Source organism: Hipposideros armiger, unplaced genomic scaffold (assembly GCF_001890085.2).
Source record: "Hipposideros armiger isolate ML-2016 unplaced genomic scaffold, ASM189008v1 scaffold_231, whole genome shotgun sequence".
Taxonomy (NCBI): Eukaryota; Metazoa; Chordata; class Mammalia; order Chiroptera; family Hipposideridae; genus Hipposideros; species Hipposideros armiger.
The window spans coordinates 721,045-741,749 of NW_017731581.1; the positions used below are offsets into that span (position 1 = coordinate 721,045).

Consider the following 20,705-nt stretch of genomic DNA (forward strand, 5'->3'; position numbering starts at 1 on the left):
GGCGGGTCAATATCTTCACTTTAGGTCTGGTGTTTGGAAAGAAGGCTAGCTTTCGTAAACCCTCTGATCTCTTCCCTACCTGTTTTCCCTCCAGTCCTTTCTTGAGAGTGGGAAGTTAGACTGTATGAAAGAGAATTGCAGAAAGCATGGTATTGCCTGGGGGAACCCTGGGTCAGGTTTCCTGTAAGTTGAAAATGATCCAAAAGGAAACTTCCTGCAATAGAATAAACAAATAAGAAATAAAACCCTGTTTAAATGCAGCGAGGTTATAATACTGGTGCTCACCTCACCCCAGGTCATGTTTATCTGAATAAATATTTTCAATACTTTTTCTTATCAAATTTCACTCCCACTACCAAAGATATCCATCCCATGTCACACTCTTTGGGAAAACCTAAGGAAAGGTTAATTAAAAAGATTTGTATTAGAATCATGAAATTTCAGAGCTGTGAAGAAGATAGCGTAGTCTTGCACAATCCTCCTTGTAAAGACCAAGTAATAATAGTGACAATAGTAAACAAGGCTCAGAAGGATTGTGATTGGCCCCTAATCACAGTCTAACAACAATTTAGAGTTCTGTTAGCCTTCACTATCTGAATTTGCTCTCATACGTGTAACTCAAGGAGAAAAAAACTTTAAGATTCAGAATATATCTCTTCTCTAAAGTTTGTTGTATCTTACAGTTTGATTATTATAGTAGTTCTCGCAAGTGAAGGGCTTTCAGCTGTGAATATCAGTGCAGATAATGAAGGCTTTCCAAGTGGCAGCTTATCACAGATCCTGTAAGTTGTCAGAACAGCCTTGTATTGAATGCGGCCCAGTGGTCTTGGAGTAACTTTAGTAGGAGGGAAAAGTAACCTTGGGGTACTCGTAATGTAGACTTAACATAATTACCAATGTCAGAACCAAAATGAAGAGTAAAACAGGTGGAAATTAAATTTACCTGGGAATTTTCTACAGTGCCAAAGAGCGTTTAAGAGCTGACATGCATGACACTAGACTGGTGACATCTCTAATAATACAGAATGAAAAAAATCTAGTAATGGCATCAACATGTACCGCACCCACACCAAAGGCATGATCTCAAGATTCATCTTTGAAGAGCTGCTATATGCTACGCTGTGTAAAATGACAGCATATCTGATTTTTTTTTTTTTTAATCACGGAGGTTATTGTTTTCAGCATAATGCAACAGAGGGGAAGTTCCACAAGGATATAAAGATGCTAATACCATCACCATCTCCAAGAAGAAATGCAGGAAAGTGACGGCAATCAACTTTTATAGCCTAGTGCTGTTTCCTAATATGGTGAGATCTTATCCCAAGGACTATACTCGCACTTATACTCTGTTCACAGCCTTGCATCCTGAAGTAATGTGTCTACAGAGCAGAACTTAGTGATCTGGAACATTACTGGGATGTTTTGAAACATTGTCATTTTCTGTGTTGGCATTTGCAAGAAGACTTACCCCGCGAAGCCGTTCATTTTTTTCTTTATTGCATCAACAAATTGTATCCAGCTAAAGGTAAAGGAGGCTCTGGGTAATGACTTCATCAACCAAGTAGGAAGGTTTCATATTGTCACTGAGCTGAGTGTTGGGATACATACCATAGTTGCACTTATGTTTTCTCTATATTTAAAAATATAAGTTTTTATTAACATGTATTATTATGGATCATTGATATATCCCCCTCATCCCCCATTTAGGGTGAGATTTGATACCAGGTATGCTTTGTTTTACTTCTAAACTTAACATTCACTAAGTAACCTAACCGTAGTCCTTACCAAGTCCCAGATAAATATAACATATCTTGGTTGAGTTTTAATGTAGTCAGTGCTGCGAGGTGTAAACTCCCAAGACCTCACCTGTATTTTAAATGGTAGGGGATTAAAATGAAGCCTGTCACTAAAGTAAGCAAAGATCTCATATAACCTGCAAATAAATACACACAGCCATGCAACTTTTGTTTTATAACATGCTTTCAAGTTTTAATTCCTGACCACTTAATTTAATTTGATCATTTAATTCAATGAGCCTTCTTTTGATAGCTTGTGCTCACCTCTCTATCCAGTTGCTTTTTTTTTGGACAAAGAAGAAATCGTTTCTGTCCCTGTGTAACTTACTGCATTCGAAGGGGGTGGACTCGGCTAGATCTTAATGTGCACTACCTGTATGATTCCCTGACTGGCCTGAACTGTCCCTTTTGAAAGGAGATGGCCCTGTCCCCATCATGCTGCCGAATCTCTATGACCAATTATCTCCCCAGCAACCATTCGGCTACCGTTCAGCTGTTGCCAAACTGGCTTTTGATTTTAAGTGATCATATTCTTTCCCTCTTTTAAATCAAAACACATTTAAACAGAAAGCATAGTCTGGGTTTGGAAGTAAATTGACAACCATGCACTGTTAAATGTCGAATTGATAAAATTCGACTGGTGTTATGGTGTGATTCACTTTCCCCAGCTTCTGAGTTACTCTAGCCCTTTTAAAAGCCACCTCATATTTCTAGACAATATGACTAAAATTCCCTGTTTTACAAATATGTGTGACTGATAATAGAATTTATTTGTTTCACTAAAATGTTAGTTCTAGTTCAGCATAAAGCTCCAGGATATAGTGAAATAAGAATTGTAGTTTCTAATTTATATTTGAGAATGTATTCACCTGATCTTCCTTCTTTCCTGCGTGCCTGCCTGCCTTCACAGTAAGACTCAACACAGATTGGGAGTTTGTTCTGTCAAGACTGTCACTGGCAGTCTTTTCCAAATTCAAGTATAATAAATCATAGCTAAGGAGGAACACTTAAATAAATGTATATTTTAAATGATTTGTAACTAAGACTTCTTAGTGAACTGGTGGTGAGCATGTAAGTCTTTGAATTCATCAGGGTCTTGAAAGGATGCATTCTTATTAGTACTAATTCTTTTAAAATCAAGACATCATCTGAAAGCTGGAAGTAAAAAGTTTTTTATTTTCCCTCGTATGTGAATAAATATGTAGTGAGGAGAAAAAGTAGTCTTGCTTTTTTAAATTACACATTACATAACTAAAATAGTTAAATTTTAAAACATGTGCTTGTTTAAAAATCAAATGTTTGTTTATAAAATAATTTCAATACACGCTTCCTTCAACAACTATCTCTCAGTTTGTGTAAATAGTACAACAATAAAGAACTCTTAAAGATATATATGCTCGGCCTGTTGGGTTGGAAATATCTGTCTGTCACCATGACTGTCCCAATATCTTTCACTTAGTTTTAGTATAAAATAATGAGAAAGTTACTTCATTTCCTAAAATATTTTTTTTAAATTAAGAAATAAAGCAAATTATTGTTTTAATGCCCAAAAAGATACTTCTAAAAGTGAAGCTAATAGCTGGGTTATGAAGAATTTGTCCATTAAAATCATGTTTCGGAGTATGGATAATTTTAATCTTCTTTTGGGGGGATTTTTGTGACTTTGATTTAAACCCTTAAGATAGGAGCCATCTTTCAGAAAAGATGAGACTGATCTTCACTGTTGAAATAAAAGTGAGCTGTATGATCAAATGGAGTAAGAAACTGGGTTTTGAGTTTTTAATAACTTCTAGAAAATTTGGAAATCTTTTAATTTGTAAAGTTATGAATATCAAAAACCCCAGGAATTTTAGTAGACACATAACCATGGGGGATTTGCTGCATAGGCAGCAAAATACTGTGGTCTGAAGAGGAACTTATCCCCTCATGTAAATATTTTATTGGCACTAAGCAATCAAAAGCTATCACTGACTTTATTGAGAATGGCCAACTTCCAGTTTAGATCCACTAAGGAAACACAAAAACAAAGCAGAGCAGCATGACTCAGGAGGTTGCTGCAGAATATTATGGCATCAAGTGCCAGAGAAAATAACAGAGTAAACATTCAGTAAATGTTTGTTGAATGAAAACTAGTGGTTGAGAGAGCGATGTTAGTATCTGATTGCTTCTGGAGGCCTGCGAAGCCTGGGTCTGCCTTGTGTTACATCTGGACTTTGGGAAGCTGTTCATCAGATTCGCACATGTAATTAGAACTTACCTCTTGGTTGTGCTGTGGCATTCGGTGTTCAGAGCCCCCTCACCACTCCATGATCAGTTCTTTGCTTCTGTCTTCATCACCTCTGAACTCTGGAAACAGCAACTTGACTTTTCCTTATTTCCCCAAGACCAGCCCCCCACCACACAAACTTTAAAAATTTTTACCTAATAACACTTTTCTTAACTCCCATTTTGTCATTTGTGATACTCAGAGATCTCACTCACTCTCTTTACATATATAGATAATGGTCCATTTTCCCCTTAAACAGAGACACATATACACAAGTCAGCGTCTCTATAAAGTTCCTTTTCTTCCAGAACTCTATGGATAATGATGAGCTGTTATGGGAGCTTAATACTTTCCTAAGTAGGGAGATTCTTTAGGGCAACTTCTAATAGTTCAAAGAATTTATTTCTCTTGATTAAACCAAATTTTTTTCCCCCATTTATACTTCTGGTTAAATATGTGAAGGCAGTTACCACTTGTCTAGTAACTTCTAGATGTAGAAGAAACATTTTTAGTTCTTTCAGCCGTTCCATACTTAACATGGTGTCTAGTTCTCTCTGTAGTCCAATTCTTGTCTACACGTATTTTGACATCACAATGAATAACTTTCTTAAAATATGAAGCTCACACTTTAATAATCCAAATGTGATCAGATAATGATATACTTTTTTTTATTAAAACTATCCTTATTACTAATATTTGTATATTCCTTTACAGTTTACAGAGTTCTTTTATAAAAATATTTTGTGGGGTAGGTATCATCTCCATTTTATAAAAGAGGAGACAGCAGAGTGTTTTATCATTTGTGATTCGCCCAATGTCATACAATTGCTAATTTAGACATTTCGCATCTATTTACATGATCTTAAAGTGTCACCTTTTTAGAAGTTCCATTACCCAATTGTCATGTCAAATATTATAAGCCTATTAAATAATAGTCTTATAGGCTAGACCTTTTCTCATACACACTTGGAGTCTACCGTCCTGTGCTTTCCTAATGCATTTTTTAAAAATCTGAATATACATCTGTTAAATTTTTGTGTTTGGATTTTATGTATTGTAGTTAGAGTGTATCCTTTTTGTATATCATCATCTTACATGTTTGTCTTACAAAAGAACTATGTGATTATAAAGTGATAGATAAATATTACTGGTAACATGAATAATATTTGTGTGAAGAATTTAAATTGAAGAATAGTTACAGTTTTAATTATAAACTTTGTCATCTCTAGAATTGGCTTGCATTTGCATATTTAAATTAACTTTGTGGAGTGAAAAGATAAGCCAAGCAGTAGCTCAGAAACTTTTAGGCTGACATACAGTATCTTAAGTTCTGTGAAAATTCATCTAAACTCTGCTGTTATCCATGCTATACTTTACCATCTTATCACAAAAGGTTACTGTCAGAAAACTTACCAGAAATTGCTGAAGTCAAGCTTTATTTATGACATCCTAGGAAGCCTACCCAAAGAATAAATTACTTTGATATGATTGGTTCTTGATGAAAATGCATTTTGGCTCTCATTGGTCATTCTGTTACTTTTGTTTTATGGAATTGATGTGTCAGCGGGATGGGAATGGAGCTAGCTGCAAAGTCTGGGTTTGGGCAGGCAACAGAAGAGGAGAGGAAATGGACCATGGGATATAGAAGGAGGACATTTCCAATGAAAACCGATTGTCAGTAGAACCAGCCACCATGACTATTTGTTCCACTTGAAAATTAAAGTTTAACTGCCTGTGTATTTCTGTTAGAAGGGCACTGAGGTTCTAGCCAAAATGCTACATAATATTTCCCATGAAAAATGCCCCTAAACACAAGCGATAGAGCAGTGCTTGCTTAAACCTATTATATTCATTTCTAAAGAAATCACCTAGCTCCTGAGCTGTTTCAGAATTCTCCTAAGAACTATTATAAGCCTGTAGCTTCTAGGGTCTGCCATTTCTTCTTTTTCTGGCATTTCTCTTAATGGTTTTGTGATCACGTCTGAGGGTTAATACCCCAGGATAGAATTCATTTTGCACCTAGAGATTTTAAACTCATTTAAATTGAATAGATGTTCTTTTACTGTCTTTGCATCTCTACTGACAGTTCTTTTCTATACATTGCTTAACCTGCCTTTTCTGGATTGACGATTGTGTACTCTTTTATAAAGAAGACGGAAGAAAGCAAAATGAAGATGGACTGCATAGCTCTGTCTACCCTTGGGGCTTAACGTTGTGACATGAGGCTGAGCAGTGACTTTTGCTAATTTTCTCCATTTGTATTTAGCTTTTTCTTGCCTTCAGCATTTTTCACAAACTTCAGGCGTTATGGATTCTGATTTTAATCCTCAAGGATTATGATACTATTATATACAGGTAGGTTATATACCTCCATCCATCTATTCTAAGCTTTCTTATCAAATCTAATCCCATGAGATGCTCCCTGTGCAACAACCAATTTCTTTAGATTTCTCCTCAGTTGGTTTCCCTTAACTAGAATTACTCAGTGCATAGTCAGAATGCCATATTTTAGCATCTGCTGTGGCCTGTGAAGCACTGCTCCCTATAACTATGGGACCACCCTGACCCATCCTTTTTTTTACCGTTTTTGGAAAGCTGTTGTCTCAAAACACCTGGAAGCAAATGTTCAAGGGTCTTCTTGTAGGAAGCATTACCTCGTGAACTTCAGTTTCAGGAACTGAACGATGTGCAAAGAGGACTAAATCAAGGCCCTTTTCCTGGAGGAGCCAGCAGTCTAGTAGAAAAAACTAACTTGCAGACAGGTGAATGCAATACACTGTGGTAATTGCAAAAACAGCCAGCGTGCCTGCCAGCCAAGAGCGCAAGCCTGGTTATTATTCCTTGCTTCTGCAAGTCCTAAAATTGCGTCACATACTCTTAGTGGCTTCTATTATATTTGTCATAGCTAACCAGTTCTTTGTTGGTCACAAGTCCAGAGTAAACGTTTTCCTCCTTGTTTCCACCGTGGGAAAGAGAAGTGGTCAGGAAGTGAATTCAATCAGGTGTGTTTTCTTCTAGCAATTTAGAGCTCAGATGTTAGGGTGGGTGACACCCTTCATGGCTCTGCAGTTTTACAGCTTGCTTTGTTGAAATCATGTTCTGGTGATCTATACATGCTCTCCTGGATGAGAAGCTCCCCTGGTCATCTTTGGGTGTCCTCACAGCTTCGCTCATAGTCAGTGCTCAGTTGTGTGCTCACTGAAATGTGTTCTTGACGCTTCCGGTTTCTGATTTGCAGACATTGCTTCTATTGGATTCTTGTCCTTTCATTTAGCCCTGTTGCTTGTGTGTTACGGTTCTGTTTCCATCTAATCCAGGCGATAATGCTTCTAAGAATGTATTTATCTTTTGCATTGAATTTTAAGTTTACTTTTTCTCATATACATACATATATATATATATATATATATATATATATATATATATCTTTGTATGGAAACAATTTTCTATAAGTATTTTTTTTTAAGATTTTATTGGGGAATTGGGGGAGGGGAACAGCGTTGGGGAATCAGGGAAGGGGAACAGACAGGTCGCTGTCCTTTTGTTCTTCAGTCTAGTTGTGGAGGATGTCACTTCACTGGCCCATGTTGGTATTATCATTGTGCTTTTCCTGGGTGAGGCAGTCACTCGCCAGCCATTGGACGGCCATTCACAGCGGCTGCTGGCCGCTCACGCTGGCTGCCAGCCACTCACGGTAGCTCATAGCAGCCCACTGCAACAGGGCCTTCAGCCTACACCGATTCACGGCAGCCCAGCCCCAGGTTGAGCTGTTGTTCATCATCTTAGCTGTAGAGGGCAGTGTCACTGGCTCTCTTGTGGGATCCGAACTGGGGCCCTGCTGCCCAGAGCTCGCGTCCCAAGCCAACTCCTAATCAACGCACCACTTGGCCAGCCCCTCTATAAGTATTTTTTCCTGTTGTTTTTTTTTTTTAAAACAGATTCTGCCTCCTTACGTCCTTCATAAAGCAGACATCTAGGTGTTTTCCTGGTTCCCATGAGATGATCTGATTCTCCCCCAAAACAGACTTACTTATTGATCCTTGTAGGAACATTCTAGAAGAGAAAAGTACACATTGTGCAAAACACATAGTTTGAAATAGTCCTACTCTATGATTGACTGCTTCTGCTCTCTGTTTGGTATGGAATGACCCTCTTCCATCTCAGTTTCCCTTCCTCTGAGCTTTTCCAGTTACCATTTATCCTGCGTGTAGGCAGAATTGTTCTTTCTCTTCTTCACACTCCCTCATACCAGAATAACATTTATTATCACACAGTGTAGTTATTTAAACACGTCTGCCCTCCCCTTCTCTTGGCCTGTGAGTCCTGCCAAGACAAGGTTGGTAGTTTGGTTGGCTGAAAGAAGAAATATTTTGGGGTCAGACTGGGTTTGATTACTGACTTTGACACTTTTAAACTTTATTACCTTGGGCAGATTCCTTAAACTACCATAACCACTCAGCCCCTTTGTAAAATAAAGTTAATACAGCTCATTGGGTTGTTGGTACTAAAGTGAGTAATTAAGTACATAGTGAATGAATAGTGTCTAGAATAGAAAAATGATACAATATAGTTATTAGACCTGTTTAACCTGTACAGATAGTATTAGAATACTAGTTTTAGAAAACATTTCTTATTTAAATAATTTTGGTGTGTTGGATTTAAAAAAATGCATTTGCTTATATTTTGGCATCTCAAGCACTATTGAAAACATATCATCTTAGTGGTTCCTTTCCCTCAGTTTACATGCAGAGAAACCCTTTGGACCCTAACACTTAGCTGATTGCTGCTTTCAGGAAGATTTGCACCTCTTTGGGCTGTTTTGGGCAAAGTGATTTTACAGCCCCTCTCAAGCTGGACCTTCGAGTCAGCAGATTCAGCGGCTATCTGGAAGCCTGTTAGTTTCTAAGATGCTGAGCTACACGCTGAAGAATGTGCAAAATATCACCTTGCAGACCAGACCAGTCAGTCAAGTTGTGAGGGACACATGCAGCGTAAATGGTAGCTACAGCAGATGTCACAGCACAGTTTGCGCCAGATGAGTGTGGTTCAGGCCATAGTGTTGTCGTCTGGACTGATCTGCGTGGAAGAGAGAAGATTTAGACTTTGGAAGATCAAGTGAAACGGAATCGCAGAGATCCAGAAAGTGTTCTAGACAAGAAGAAAGAAAGTAATGAGAGTCCAGAAAGCACGAATCATATTCAGCTGATCCTCATGGCCTCTCTTTTCCTGTTTATGTTGTTTCTTCTTCCTTCTAGTGGGAATAAATTTTACCTGTTTTTTGTTATTACTTTGTTCAAGTTCCTCTGTTGTCAGAACTCCTTTTTTATGTGAGATCTTAGAATTGTTCCCATAGTCTAATCACTACTTTCAGATTTATTAAACCCTTAAGATTTTGTCTGTCTCAGCAGATCTGCGCTGCAGTGTGGGCCTGTCTTGCTTTGTAATAAACAATCCTAGAAATTTGTGCGCCAACTCTTACTTGTTTAAGTAGAATAACATTTTGCATAGACAATCTGATTTTGTAAGTCTATTTGAAAGAATTCATTCATACAGTAGTTATTTTCCCTGCAAATTTTAGTTCATAAATTGAAATGATTTTTGTTTTTCATAAAGTACAGTACGCCTATATCATGAGGGCTTTCTTCACTATAAGAGAAATTTGGTGTACTCTTTCAAGTTTGGTTTAACATATAGGACATGCGTAATTTTGTTTATGTTTGAGTTGATAGAGGTATGTTGAAGTTTGAGAAAGTTTAGGCTTTCTTAAAATCATATACTAATGGAGATGGACTCCGGCCCAAAACTGATGGGAAATGGTGTGTAACACGGTGTGTGTGTGTGTGTGTGTGTGTGTGTGTGTGTGTGTGTGTAGAGAAGGGCACAGTGGCTAAGACAGGCTGTACCCTGTGTCCTTCTAAAAATGCACAGAGATTTGAAAATCTAACTGACAAGAAGTAGCCATGACAGGAACTGGATTTCTGATGTACAACCACTTGTACCAAGAAAGACGTGTTTAGGAGCCTAACCACTGGAGGGAGCCTCTGACTTTGAACTGTAAAACACAGCAGTAAGGAAAAGGAAGATAAAAGCTTTTTAGGGAAAAAAAAAAAAAAAGGTTGCAGATTCAGGCCTTGGGGAGTCACCATTAAAAAAGGCTTGAAAACCGAAAAGCACAATTATCTCTTCTAGGAATATTTTGTGATTGGGACTCTCCACGAATGCTCCCCAGTTGGGATGGGTTTGTCCGCTAACAGAGAGCAATTGAACTTGAAATAAGAGGCCTGTGGCTCTAGGGACTGCAGTGGAGAATGCAGCCGCTCAAGGAGCCAAGGCCGAATAGGCGGGCCGACCATCCCGACCTGAACACGAAAGTAGAGAAATGGGTGGATGTGTGGATTTACTTGCATCTAGCTAGTTTAATTAGTGAGGCCTATGTGTTTATTGTGAAATGAAAAGACCTTGCAGAGGGTAACCAAAAAGAAGGTAGAGGCAAGAATTCCCAGAGGAAACAGAAAACCCTGACCTGGTGGTACAGATAGCATTAGAGCAAACCAATCCTTGGAATAGCCTTTTGTTTTAGAGTTGCTCTTGAGTGCGCTTTTTCTCCCTATGTTGTCATGCATAGATCTTCTGTCTTCACTCCTGGCAGCAAATCTCGTTTTCCAAATACAATCATCCATGGTACCGTAATATGTAAAATAGGTGAAATCAGGTTGGGGGAGGTTGGGGTGTGTGCCCTGTCCCCTCAGCTTCCTCCCGTGTGGCTCCTGAGATAGTTTTGCAGCCTGTGAAACCAACTCGAAAATCCTTCTCTGAGGTGATACCAACCAGTAAAACTCATTGGCTTGTTACCGGTGACAACTTCTTGTACGGAGAGATTTTCCCACCATTTTGCTCTGTAGCAAAGTTTTGCTTTTTATGACAATGAACATACTGCAGTTATCAGAGGAACAAAAAGGAAAGAAACCCACTTGCCACTCTGTTAACTGTGTGCTCTTGCCTAAGCCATTCATTTTTGCTTCTTTATGATTTTCTGTGACAGGTGTGACGTTAGAACACAATTTTTATCTTGTAATATAGTCACTGCTTATAAAATGTGTCTTACTGTATGCTTCCTAGTACGTAGTTCGACTAGTCTAGTGTTGGGTAAATATACCAAAGGTAGTTTCAACTTGTGGGTTTTTCAGGCTCGGGGTAGTCTCTGGAGTAACCAAAGCTCCATGAATGAATGGCAGCTACTGTTCTTCACCCACCAGCACATTTCCATGCATGTGCCTCACTGGCCTCTCTTTTTCCTAAACGTCTTAGCACTTGTTAATCATGAACACCCTATGACATTTCTTCAGTTGCTTTTTCAGATTGTAGTTGTTGAATTTGTCCTATGTTTGCATTGTCTCGTCAGCTAGATATTAAGCTCCTTGAGACTGGGAGTCACGGTTTAAATGCTTCGTCCCCCTTGTGCATCTTCAGTAAATAGTTGCACTTTTTTTTTTATCTTGGCAGCTTTAACACATACATTTTATAATCATTTTTGTTGTTGCTAAAATCTAGATTTGTCAACTTGCTTCATGTGCGATCATCGACTTGTTATGAACTAGGTGTTGGTCTACCAGCAAGCTGGCGGGATTTTAATGATAATTTCTTCTTTAATAAAAGGTGTTCTGAGCCAGGTAAACAAAGTATACTGATACTTCTTACACAACAGAATGTGACAGTGTGGTATGTGGCATCTTGAAAGTACTTTAAATTCTATTTCTTTGAGGTTTATACTGAAAAATAAAACTACAAGCAACTCGACCTGGTCTCCTGCCCTCAAATTATTTAGAACCAAAAATAATGTGTTTTTTTGTGTGTGGTTTTTTTTTTTGATTGATTTTTTTTTTTTTTGGTTTTTTTTTTTAAGCTAAGCCATCCTGCTACCTGTTGGCAGCTCAGCGGCTGCTCAGCTCGGGCTGGACTCGAACCGCTGTTGCTCAGAGCTCAAACTCTTGAGCGAGCTCTTAACCAACTGAGCCACTCGGCCGGCCCCTTCAAAAATAATGTTTTGTTGTACATATTTGCACATTGTAAATTACAACTAGTTTTTTTAACATCATAAAGCATTTAAACATATTAGCAATTCTTTAAAAATATACACTCCTTTCTTAATGTATTATGCTACTAATTAAATACTTTAAAAATGAAATCGCTATCATTTTTACTATGAAATATGTTTAGTAATTTGATTTTCATTGTACTTTGCGTGGTCTTTTCTAGTCTTATGGAAAGTTTAAAGTGCTCTCTCATATTTGTCTTTGCAATATTTTGGTGGCAAGGAGACTTATTAATTAGGTTGGGTCCCCAGTACTTCTGCGAGAATGCTGCGCGTTGTCCCTGCGTTCCTAAGGGGACACCATTGTGTACACAGCCAGTTCCTGGCATGTGAGAATTCCTCTGCCTTGGCTTTTGGGAAAGTTCAGTACTGAGCACTAGAGAGAAAAATGTTGTTAGACACATCCGGTAATAAATGGACTTCACATTGCTTTCCTTCTCCTATTTTATTTTATCTGTATGAGAGAGTGAGGCAGGTCTTACTCCTACTTACCAAGTAGTTCCCTGAGACGTTAAGAGAATGACTTCCATGTCCAGTTATATTAAAAACCCGTGCGGATCTGCCTTAGTCCATCCGCAGTTTCCAGTGCAGCATTTTCTCCGTTAGACCTGTTGAGTTGTACCCCCGTGGGAAGTCCTGTATAAATAAAGGGAAATGAAGTTGTATCAAGTTGAGTCTAATGGTCAGAGCCCTGGTACTATTTGAAAGGGAAATTGTATTTGGGATTATGTGGAGACTCAGAAACAAAGGAATCTTTCTTCGCATCAGCAGTTCCCGACCAGTAACGATTTTGCCCCCACAGTCATTAACAATGTCTGCAGACATTTTTGGTTGTCAAAACTAGGGGGTGTCTTGGGTGTGTGTGTGTGTGTGTGCATGCGTGCGCACACACACCCAACTGGCACCTAGTGGGTACAGCCCAGGGATGCTACTAAACATCTTATGCATAGAACAGCTCCTACAACAAATAATCATGTAGCCCAAAATGGTAGTAGTGCTGAGGCTGATAAATCCTGCTGTTTGTATTGCAAGGAATGGAATTACCAGAAGCCCTCGCAGCGAAAACAAAATTGGGTCAGAGGCAGGGAGCAGGTAAAGGAGGCGACTTCCAGTGCACTGGACTGAGATGAGCTCTTTTGATGGGGTTAGGTTTTAGCTGATTTTCTTTCTCTTGCCCTGTCTTGGTGCTAACATTTGCTATAGCAACAGTGGAGAAAGCAGTGAAGAAGACTTCTAAGCTACTCGGAATAGCGGTCCCATTCCAAGAACTGAACATGTCAGTCCACTGCCCTAGGACACTCACAGTTTCCCTGTAAACTGTTTCTCACCATGCTGTCAGGCTGCCAAGAAGTCTGGGGCACATGCGTGTTTTTTGGCAAGATTGTAAGAGTTATGAACTAGCTAATTTATTTTGCCAGGTATCGTATAATCATAGTTCACCCGGGAGGATCTAAGCTTCTCACTATTTCTCTGTAATGTACCATTTGTGAATTTCTTTGAGTGGCATACCCTTGCTCAATTTCACAAGTCTAAAATCAGAGAAACATCTTTTTAAAAACTAGACTTTATTTTTTTAGAGCAGTTTTAAGTTCACAACAAAATTGAGTGGAAAATAGAGAGAGCTCCTATACATCCCCTACCCATGAACATGTCTTTTGACTTGACTGTAATAGGAATTTTTCAATAAACTATATAAATGCAGTGTTATTCTGTTAATGCAAAATTAAGGCTTCCTTAGTTCCAGTTCACACTAAAGGTAAAGCAAAAGTAAGGAGGAAATCAGTCTTAGTGGGTTATGGGTATTTTCTTTTTTCTTTTCTTTTTTTTTTTTTGTAGAGGGCAGTGTCACTGGCCCTCACATGTGGAATCTGAACCAGGGCCCTCTGGCGTCCCAAGCCAGTTCTTAACCATCGCGCCACTCGGCCGGCCCTATGGGTATTTTCTTTTTCCCAACTCGGTGGCCGAGAGGCTGAAATCACCTGCATAGTCTTCTTACTGGCTCTTGGCTGCCTAGTTCAAGAATATTCGTCTTCCTCAAAATTTTCCCACGTAGTTCTACATCATCTTTTCCTATCAGGGCAATTTTCTTCCCCTCCTAGGAGGTTTAGAGTTCAGCTTCTAGTTAATTGAAAACCATCCTAAGTTATTCAGTCTGACAATTTGATTGCTTTAAGGGTTAGACTGTACCATAGCCACCAAACTTTCCTGTAATTGACGGTGTTCTGGGACTTTAATGATGTCATCTTGTTAATGCCTCATGCAGTTGGAGTCAGGACAACGGGTGATTGTGTTGTTGGTGAGAATCCATCCCCCCTCCCCAACTGCAAAGTCCAGTTTGTTGCTTCAGCCAAAATATTTCTCTATCCTGCTCATCACGGCTAATGGACATATTATAATGCTGCTGTGTTTCTTTTCTGGTTCCTTTTAATCATGGGTTTCATAGGCACCTGGGTTTTCTCTTAAATATTTGACATATTAAAAAGTCAATTAATAGTCTATACGAGAGGGAGAGAGAGAGAGAGAGAGAGAGAGAGAGAGAGAGGTTAAAAACCTGACCTAGGGTCTGGGTTCAAGTCCTCACTATACAAGCCCTGTGACCTTGGGCCAGTTATTCTGGAGTCTTACTTTATCTGTTCTCCCTGCTCTGCGAACCTCACAACATGAAGATCAAGTGAAGTGAATGACTCTGAGTGTGCCTTGTAAGTTGTACAACATAATTCAAGTGTATGGAGGGTGCAGATAGAAGGGTGGGATTTAGGCAATTGCTTTGATTGGGAAATGGAAGTGGGCTGAAAGAATTTCTTTTCCCTCACATTGACTTGTCTGTATGGCGTAGATTGCCTTGTCTTCATCTTAGTATAATTCAGAGATGACTTGTGTTGGTTTTGGTTGTAGTTTTTTTGCCTTTTTATAAATAAGATTAGTAGGGTTAAATGATTCACTTGATATAATTTGGCATACATCAGTGATTGGTGCAAAACAACATGCTGAATTCACCTGGGCCTGTTAGGTCGTCATCATCATTATCATCAGTGGTGATAGCTAATCAATTCTATAGAATCAGAAATAATTTTTGATGCTCTTCTCAAAAACCCCAGTGGTAGTTTGACCTGTATTTCTATTTTCAAACAGCAATTATTCTAAGTAGTTACACTTTACCTTTCCCGCCCCCCAACCAGTGAGTTATGAAATGTGGATTCTGAATGATTGTAGATCAAGTTAGTTTAGTCGTAATTTAGATAAAGCCTTTTTACATTGCTAGTGTTTTACCATGTTTGATGCTATTCATAAACAGACCCAGAGAACTGTAGGACTCAAATTTCAGTGATGGGTGGAACTGTTAGAGTAGGGTAGGCCAACTGTGCAGAAATTATTCCATCTGACCGGTAGCTCGACGCCTGCCTCCTGGGCCATTGTGACTGATGGAAAAAGACTTTTCAAATTCAAAAGCCTACTCATGACTGCCTTTCTCCTCTGAAATGCATTACCAATTGTATAATCAGGAAGAATAATTATTTTTCTTTTTCTACTGGCTTATGTTTATTCTTCATAAAATCACTTTTCTTCCATTTCACGGGCTCAGAAATAAGCTCCCGTACTGAATTTGCAGGCTGGCTTTTTTTTTTTTATAGAGTAAATCAGCTCAGCCGGCCAAATGCCTCACTACCTGAGACTTCATAATGTAGCTGGAACTAAATTGTGCTCTGGACCATTGAGTCTTTAAACTGAATTATTGATTCACAAACGCAAAACGGTGAGGAAGCTGTAAGAAGGTCAAGAAGCGCCCTCCCCTGATTCTAGCGCACATTTTCCCCTCACTTAACGTCAGGGGCTCTGAGCTCACGAGCAAATCCCAAACCAGTTTATCTTGCTAGGACAACCCATTTTACATGCTCGATAAAGAAAGACTAATTCTTCTCCCGCTTAACCACTAAAGAACACCATATGTTTCTAACGTCAGCTTTTTATTTTTTTTTTATCTTTCATTTTTTTGTTGGTAAACCTCCCAGAGAACAGCAGTTCTGTAGAGAGTTTAAATATGAAGGAATGGCAGGACGGGCTCAGGGCACTTCTACCCAACATTAATATCAACTTTGGTGGCCTGCCCAATGCTTCCTCCCCCTCCAACGCCAACCACAGTGCGCCAGCGTCCAACACTGCCACCACCGACAGCCTGAGTTGGGACAGCCCTGGCAGCTGGACAGACCCAGCCATCATCACAGGTAACTCTCTCGCTCCTTCCGCTCCACTGACTGCCATCAGATTGGTTTTGTAGCACCGATTAAATTAAAACCGAGGTCTCTTCACCAGAAGCTTCTTTTCGCAAAGCCACAAGCGTGGGGTGGCTTGTTTCGTGCTCCGGTGTGCGGTCTCGCTTCACTCCGCTGGCTTACTTGTGTAATAAGACATTTGGTGCCTAGGTGGCGTCTGTTGGTGTCAGTAGGTGCTAATGTCTGGCAGCATGCCTGAATGGATGGTTGAGGTCTCAGAGTACAATAAGGGTCTGACTTATCCTCTTAAAGGGACATACTCCACTTTTTAAAATAAAGCTCTCTATTATAAGGCTGTCTTGTTTATATATTCCTATCAGAGGAAATAACGACATACAATTCTGGGGACTCGTTTCTGCTGCTCTGCCTCTGTGACAGTGGGGGACAATATCTGTGTAATTGAAGAGGAGGCATGGGCTTCTGTGACAATCAATTATGGTCGTTATGGGTGGAGGATAAAAGGAACATAAGATAAAAAGGGCTTATTTGGAAGGAGTTTAAAATTGTAATTTCTTCTGTTTCTTTTTTGGGTAAACTAATCACCTTTTTAAACATTTTTGTTTTGTTCGACGAATTTCTTCTTCGTGCCCCAACTCACCGTTGTCCCCCTGTCTTCTTTTCTCTCCTTAGGTATTCCGGCCTCTTCAGGAAACAGTTTAGACTCTCTTCAAGACGACAATCCTCCACACTGGCTAAAATCCCTCCAGGCCCTCACAGAGATGGACGGCCCCAGCGCCACTCCGTCACAAACGCACCACAGCGCCCCCTTCAGCACACAGATCCCCCTGCACAGAGCCAGCTGGAACCCCTACCCACCGCCTTCAAATCCTTCCAGCTTCCACTCCCCACCCCCAGGCTTTCAGACGGCCTTCAGACCCCCCAGCAAAACCCCCACAGATTTACTACAGAGTTCAACACTGGACCGCCATTAGGGAAAGAGAAACCATTAGAAAAATACAGGATTTGTCCCACCCTGTTTTGCCCTCTCAGCCCACCCAACAGCTCCCTTCTCATCTCTTACGTTCTGAAGAATCCAGCTCCTGATCAATTTTTTTTCTCCCTACCCCCAGAGGCAGTGCGATCACAGGGTCATTACCATCTTTTTTTTTTTTATTGTAAAAGTTTCTGTTGACAACATTTGAGTGACACTGTTGAATGTTTCCTAAAAATGCCTTTTTAAGGAGGAAAAAAAATATATCAAAGGGCAGTCTCGATACTTAGAAAATTACTGTGTGTTGCGCATAATAATGACATAATCTGCTTAGCAGAAAATGACGATTAATCTCTAAGAAAGGTCAAGTAAATGCATTATCAACTGCAGAAGTTTGAAAACCAGGTTAATCGAAATGAAATTGCTAGATGCATGGGGGAAAGCAGTGGTCCTGGCATCCATCTCGTATTCAGCTTATCACTATTGCAGGGAAAATGCTTTTAATTTAATTTAATTTTTAATTGTTTTGGCAAGTTGATGGAGAGGACTTGATTGTGTTGTTAAGAAAAATAATTTATTGGAAGTTGATGGAAAGACATTGATCTGTAGTAGTAACTGGCCAATTGCTAAAAGAGTTTATAAGGAGGGGAGAACTGATTTTTTTTTTTTTAGGAGAAAAAAAACTTGGGTTTAGATTCCAAGTAAATTCAAATGTTTTAAAGAAAAAAAGTATTCACAGATGTTAATACCTATGCATAATATGAGAGCTGAAATAGAAATGATTTCTTCAGTCTTTCTCATCTGTCAGAATCTTTTTTTCTTTTACATTAAATTCACCTGACTGGGGCGCTCTGAGACAGCTCTGCTCTGGGGCCATCTGATCACCATCAGCAGCAAATCTCTGACCTCCTTGCCTGCAGCTTACTTAACCCTGTAGTTTCTGGACGTTTGTGCAGTATTGAAAAGACAGGAGAAAAGAAAACAGAAACCTGGTTATAACCTGACGCTAAAACTAAAAACAAGGAAATGTACCTCTTTCTTCAGAATTAAAACTAAAATCTTAAATAAAACAGAAAACTTGATGACGACCCTTGGGATGTTCTTGTTTTTTGTTTTTCCATTTCATTGCACGTGAGTTTGAAACCATTGGTGAGAGCAGTCATCAGACGTCCTCATTGATTTTACGTCTTCAACAATAGGGAGGATGCATAGAAGAAATTAGAAAAAAATCATGTTATTGTCAGCCTCTGCCGTTTTTGAAGTTCAGCCCACCTTGTCCTCAAGAAGCCCTCTTCTAGTGGCTTTCTGTAGAAGATACCTCTTTATGCTATTGTATTATGCAGACCAAACCTTCCAAGCTGAGGAGCCTCGTGTGCCAGGAGGGAGCTGGGCTCTGGATGTGCTGAGGTCTTGGTTGCCTTGGGGAGACCTGGGCGGGAGGGGAGGTGGGCGGGGCACGGGCAGAAGCAGCACCTTGGAGAGCGCCATGATGGGAAAGGTGGGGGATGCTGATGTGGCCCACCCACCGTTAGATCTTGTATGGCCAGCCATCTCCTGAACACCTACTGATGGAGACAAGGTCACACCGCTGACCAAAAGGGGGTAGAGGACAGAACTGACACATTCCCCACCAGGTTGCTAGGATTCTGTGTCGTGTGTGTGTCCTCATGTGGATTACACTCAGACGTCCAAAGCTGGAGTTGGCATATCTTCAGCCACATGCACTAAGGAAATCTTTGTTGGATGAATTAAATAGATCTTCCTTCTAAATCTTACATTCTGTGCTTTCGGATGCAATTTTTTCCTTAACCTTTACTTTGTACTTCAATTTGCTACCAACACCCTCTCCCTCAAAACAAAACCAAACAAAAAACAAATAATTTCAACACAGTTTTTGAAAAACATGTGAACAGAATCGTCATAAATGTCACCACAAATAGACGTTGCCTGGGTGACTAGTAAATTGGGTTTTTTTCTTTTTTAGTTTACCAAAATGTTACTGTGATAGAGAAGAGAGGACTAAAAACTTCAGGATCTCTTGGTCCTGTGAACTTTGCTTCAGTTTCCTGAATATTCACATTGCACTGCCAAGTGATGAGTTAACACGTATATAATAGTCAGGTAGCAGTGAATTGTTAGTCAAGGCTTTGGGGTGGGGGGGGGGCGGACAGCTGGATACTCCTGGGATACAGGTATAGCAATAAAAATGTCGCTTTTTCTATAAAAGGAGGGAAATTCTACCTTTCAAGGCTGTGCTGTGATTGTATGTTTAATGAATCATACATAAGACTTTATAAAACAAATATCATGTAAAGAAAAATAATTAAAAACAATAAAAACCTGTATGCCTACCACCCAAGTTAAAAACAGAACCTGCCATATCTTAAAAGGCCCCTCTCTGCTCCCCTCCAGTGTACTTCCCTTTCCTCACCATCCACAAATAACCATTATCTTGGTTTCTGTGTTAATCTTCCTTTCTTTAGAGTTTTACCACTTAACATATGTTTCCCTGAGTAATACACACTGTTTGGTTTTTGAAAGCTGAGTAGTGAAAACCAAGGCCTAGCCGTGTAAGGAAAAGGCAGTATTGCCACTGTTAGATCAAGACTTTTAGGAGAAGATAAACAGATTCCCTGGGTCATAGTTTGGCTTGACGTTCTCTGATAATTTCTAAAAACAGTTGGGCAGAAGATGGCGTACAAGGTCACGAGTGAGTACAGAGAAACGGGGTCTACCACATTTGGGGCATCTGACAGGGCGCTTGTGTGAGCTGAGTCCTGGATGTCTGGCCAAGAGATGGTCTGTTTCCAGTGTCTAAGTTCATGGTGGCTCCTGTAGGTCATACCACAGCCCGTGTCAGCGGGTGAGTTCACCAGGGCCTGGAGGGATAAACACTAATTATATATTAAACCTGGTCAAAATCAGATAAGCACAGAAAAGAACCTGGACTAAACTGACTTGTCGGTATAAAATTAATAGTAGTGAGAATCTTGGTACTGACAGCCCTCAATGCCTGTCTCTTGGGTCACAGTACTCAGATGTGGTGCACAGCTCTGATTCCTAGTATTTCACATCTTTCTTGGGTCTTTTCCTCCTGTATTTCTAAATGCCATATCCTAGGTTTTTTGTTTTTTTTTTTTGTTTTTTTTTATTCTCTAATTTTGTTGGAGTGACATCCTCCAGTAACTTGAAAAAAGTGCGTGGGAGATAAATATTTTAGTAATTTGCATATCTGAAAATACTCTCAGTTGACAGTTTGGTGGATACAGGATTCTCAATTGTAGATATTTTTTTCCCCTTAGGGTTTTGAAGGCATTAATCTGTTTCCAGTATTGCTGTTAAAAGTCCA

At 39.6% G+C, this 20,705-nt stretch overlaps 1 protein-coding gene across 4 annotated transcripts in view; it reads left to right on the plus strand.

Moving 5' to 3' along the window:
* CNOT4 (CCR4-NOT transcription complex subunit 4) overlaps nt 1-18,441 on the plus strand; it is a 123,542-nt gene extending 105,101 nt beyond the window's left edge. For 2 of the 4 annotated variants that reach the window (XM_019654793.1, XM_019654794.1), the window contains exons 11-12: nt 16,165-16,377; nt 17,056-18,441. In XM_019654793.1, the coding sequence (XP_019510338.1) occupies nt 16,165-16,377; nt 17,056-17,357 (515 nt within the window). In that variant the 3' untranslated portion in view covers nt 17,358-18,441. The remainder of the gene's footprint in view (nt 1-16,164; nt 16,378-17,055) is intronic. The other 2 variants (XM_019654795.1, XM_019654796.1) reach the window with 1 other exon arrangement.
* The last annotated feature ends 2,264 nt before the right edge of the window (nt 18,442-20,705 follow it).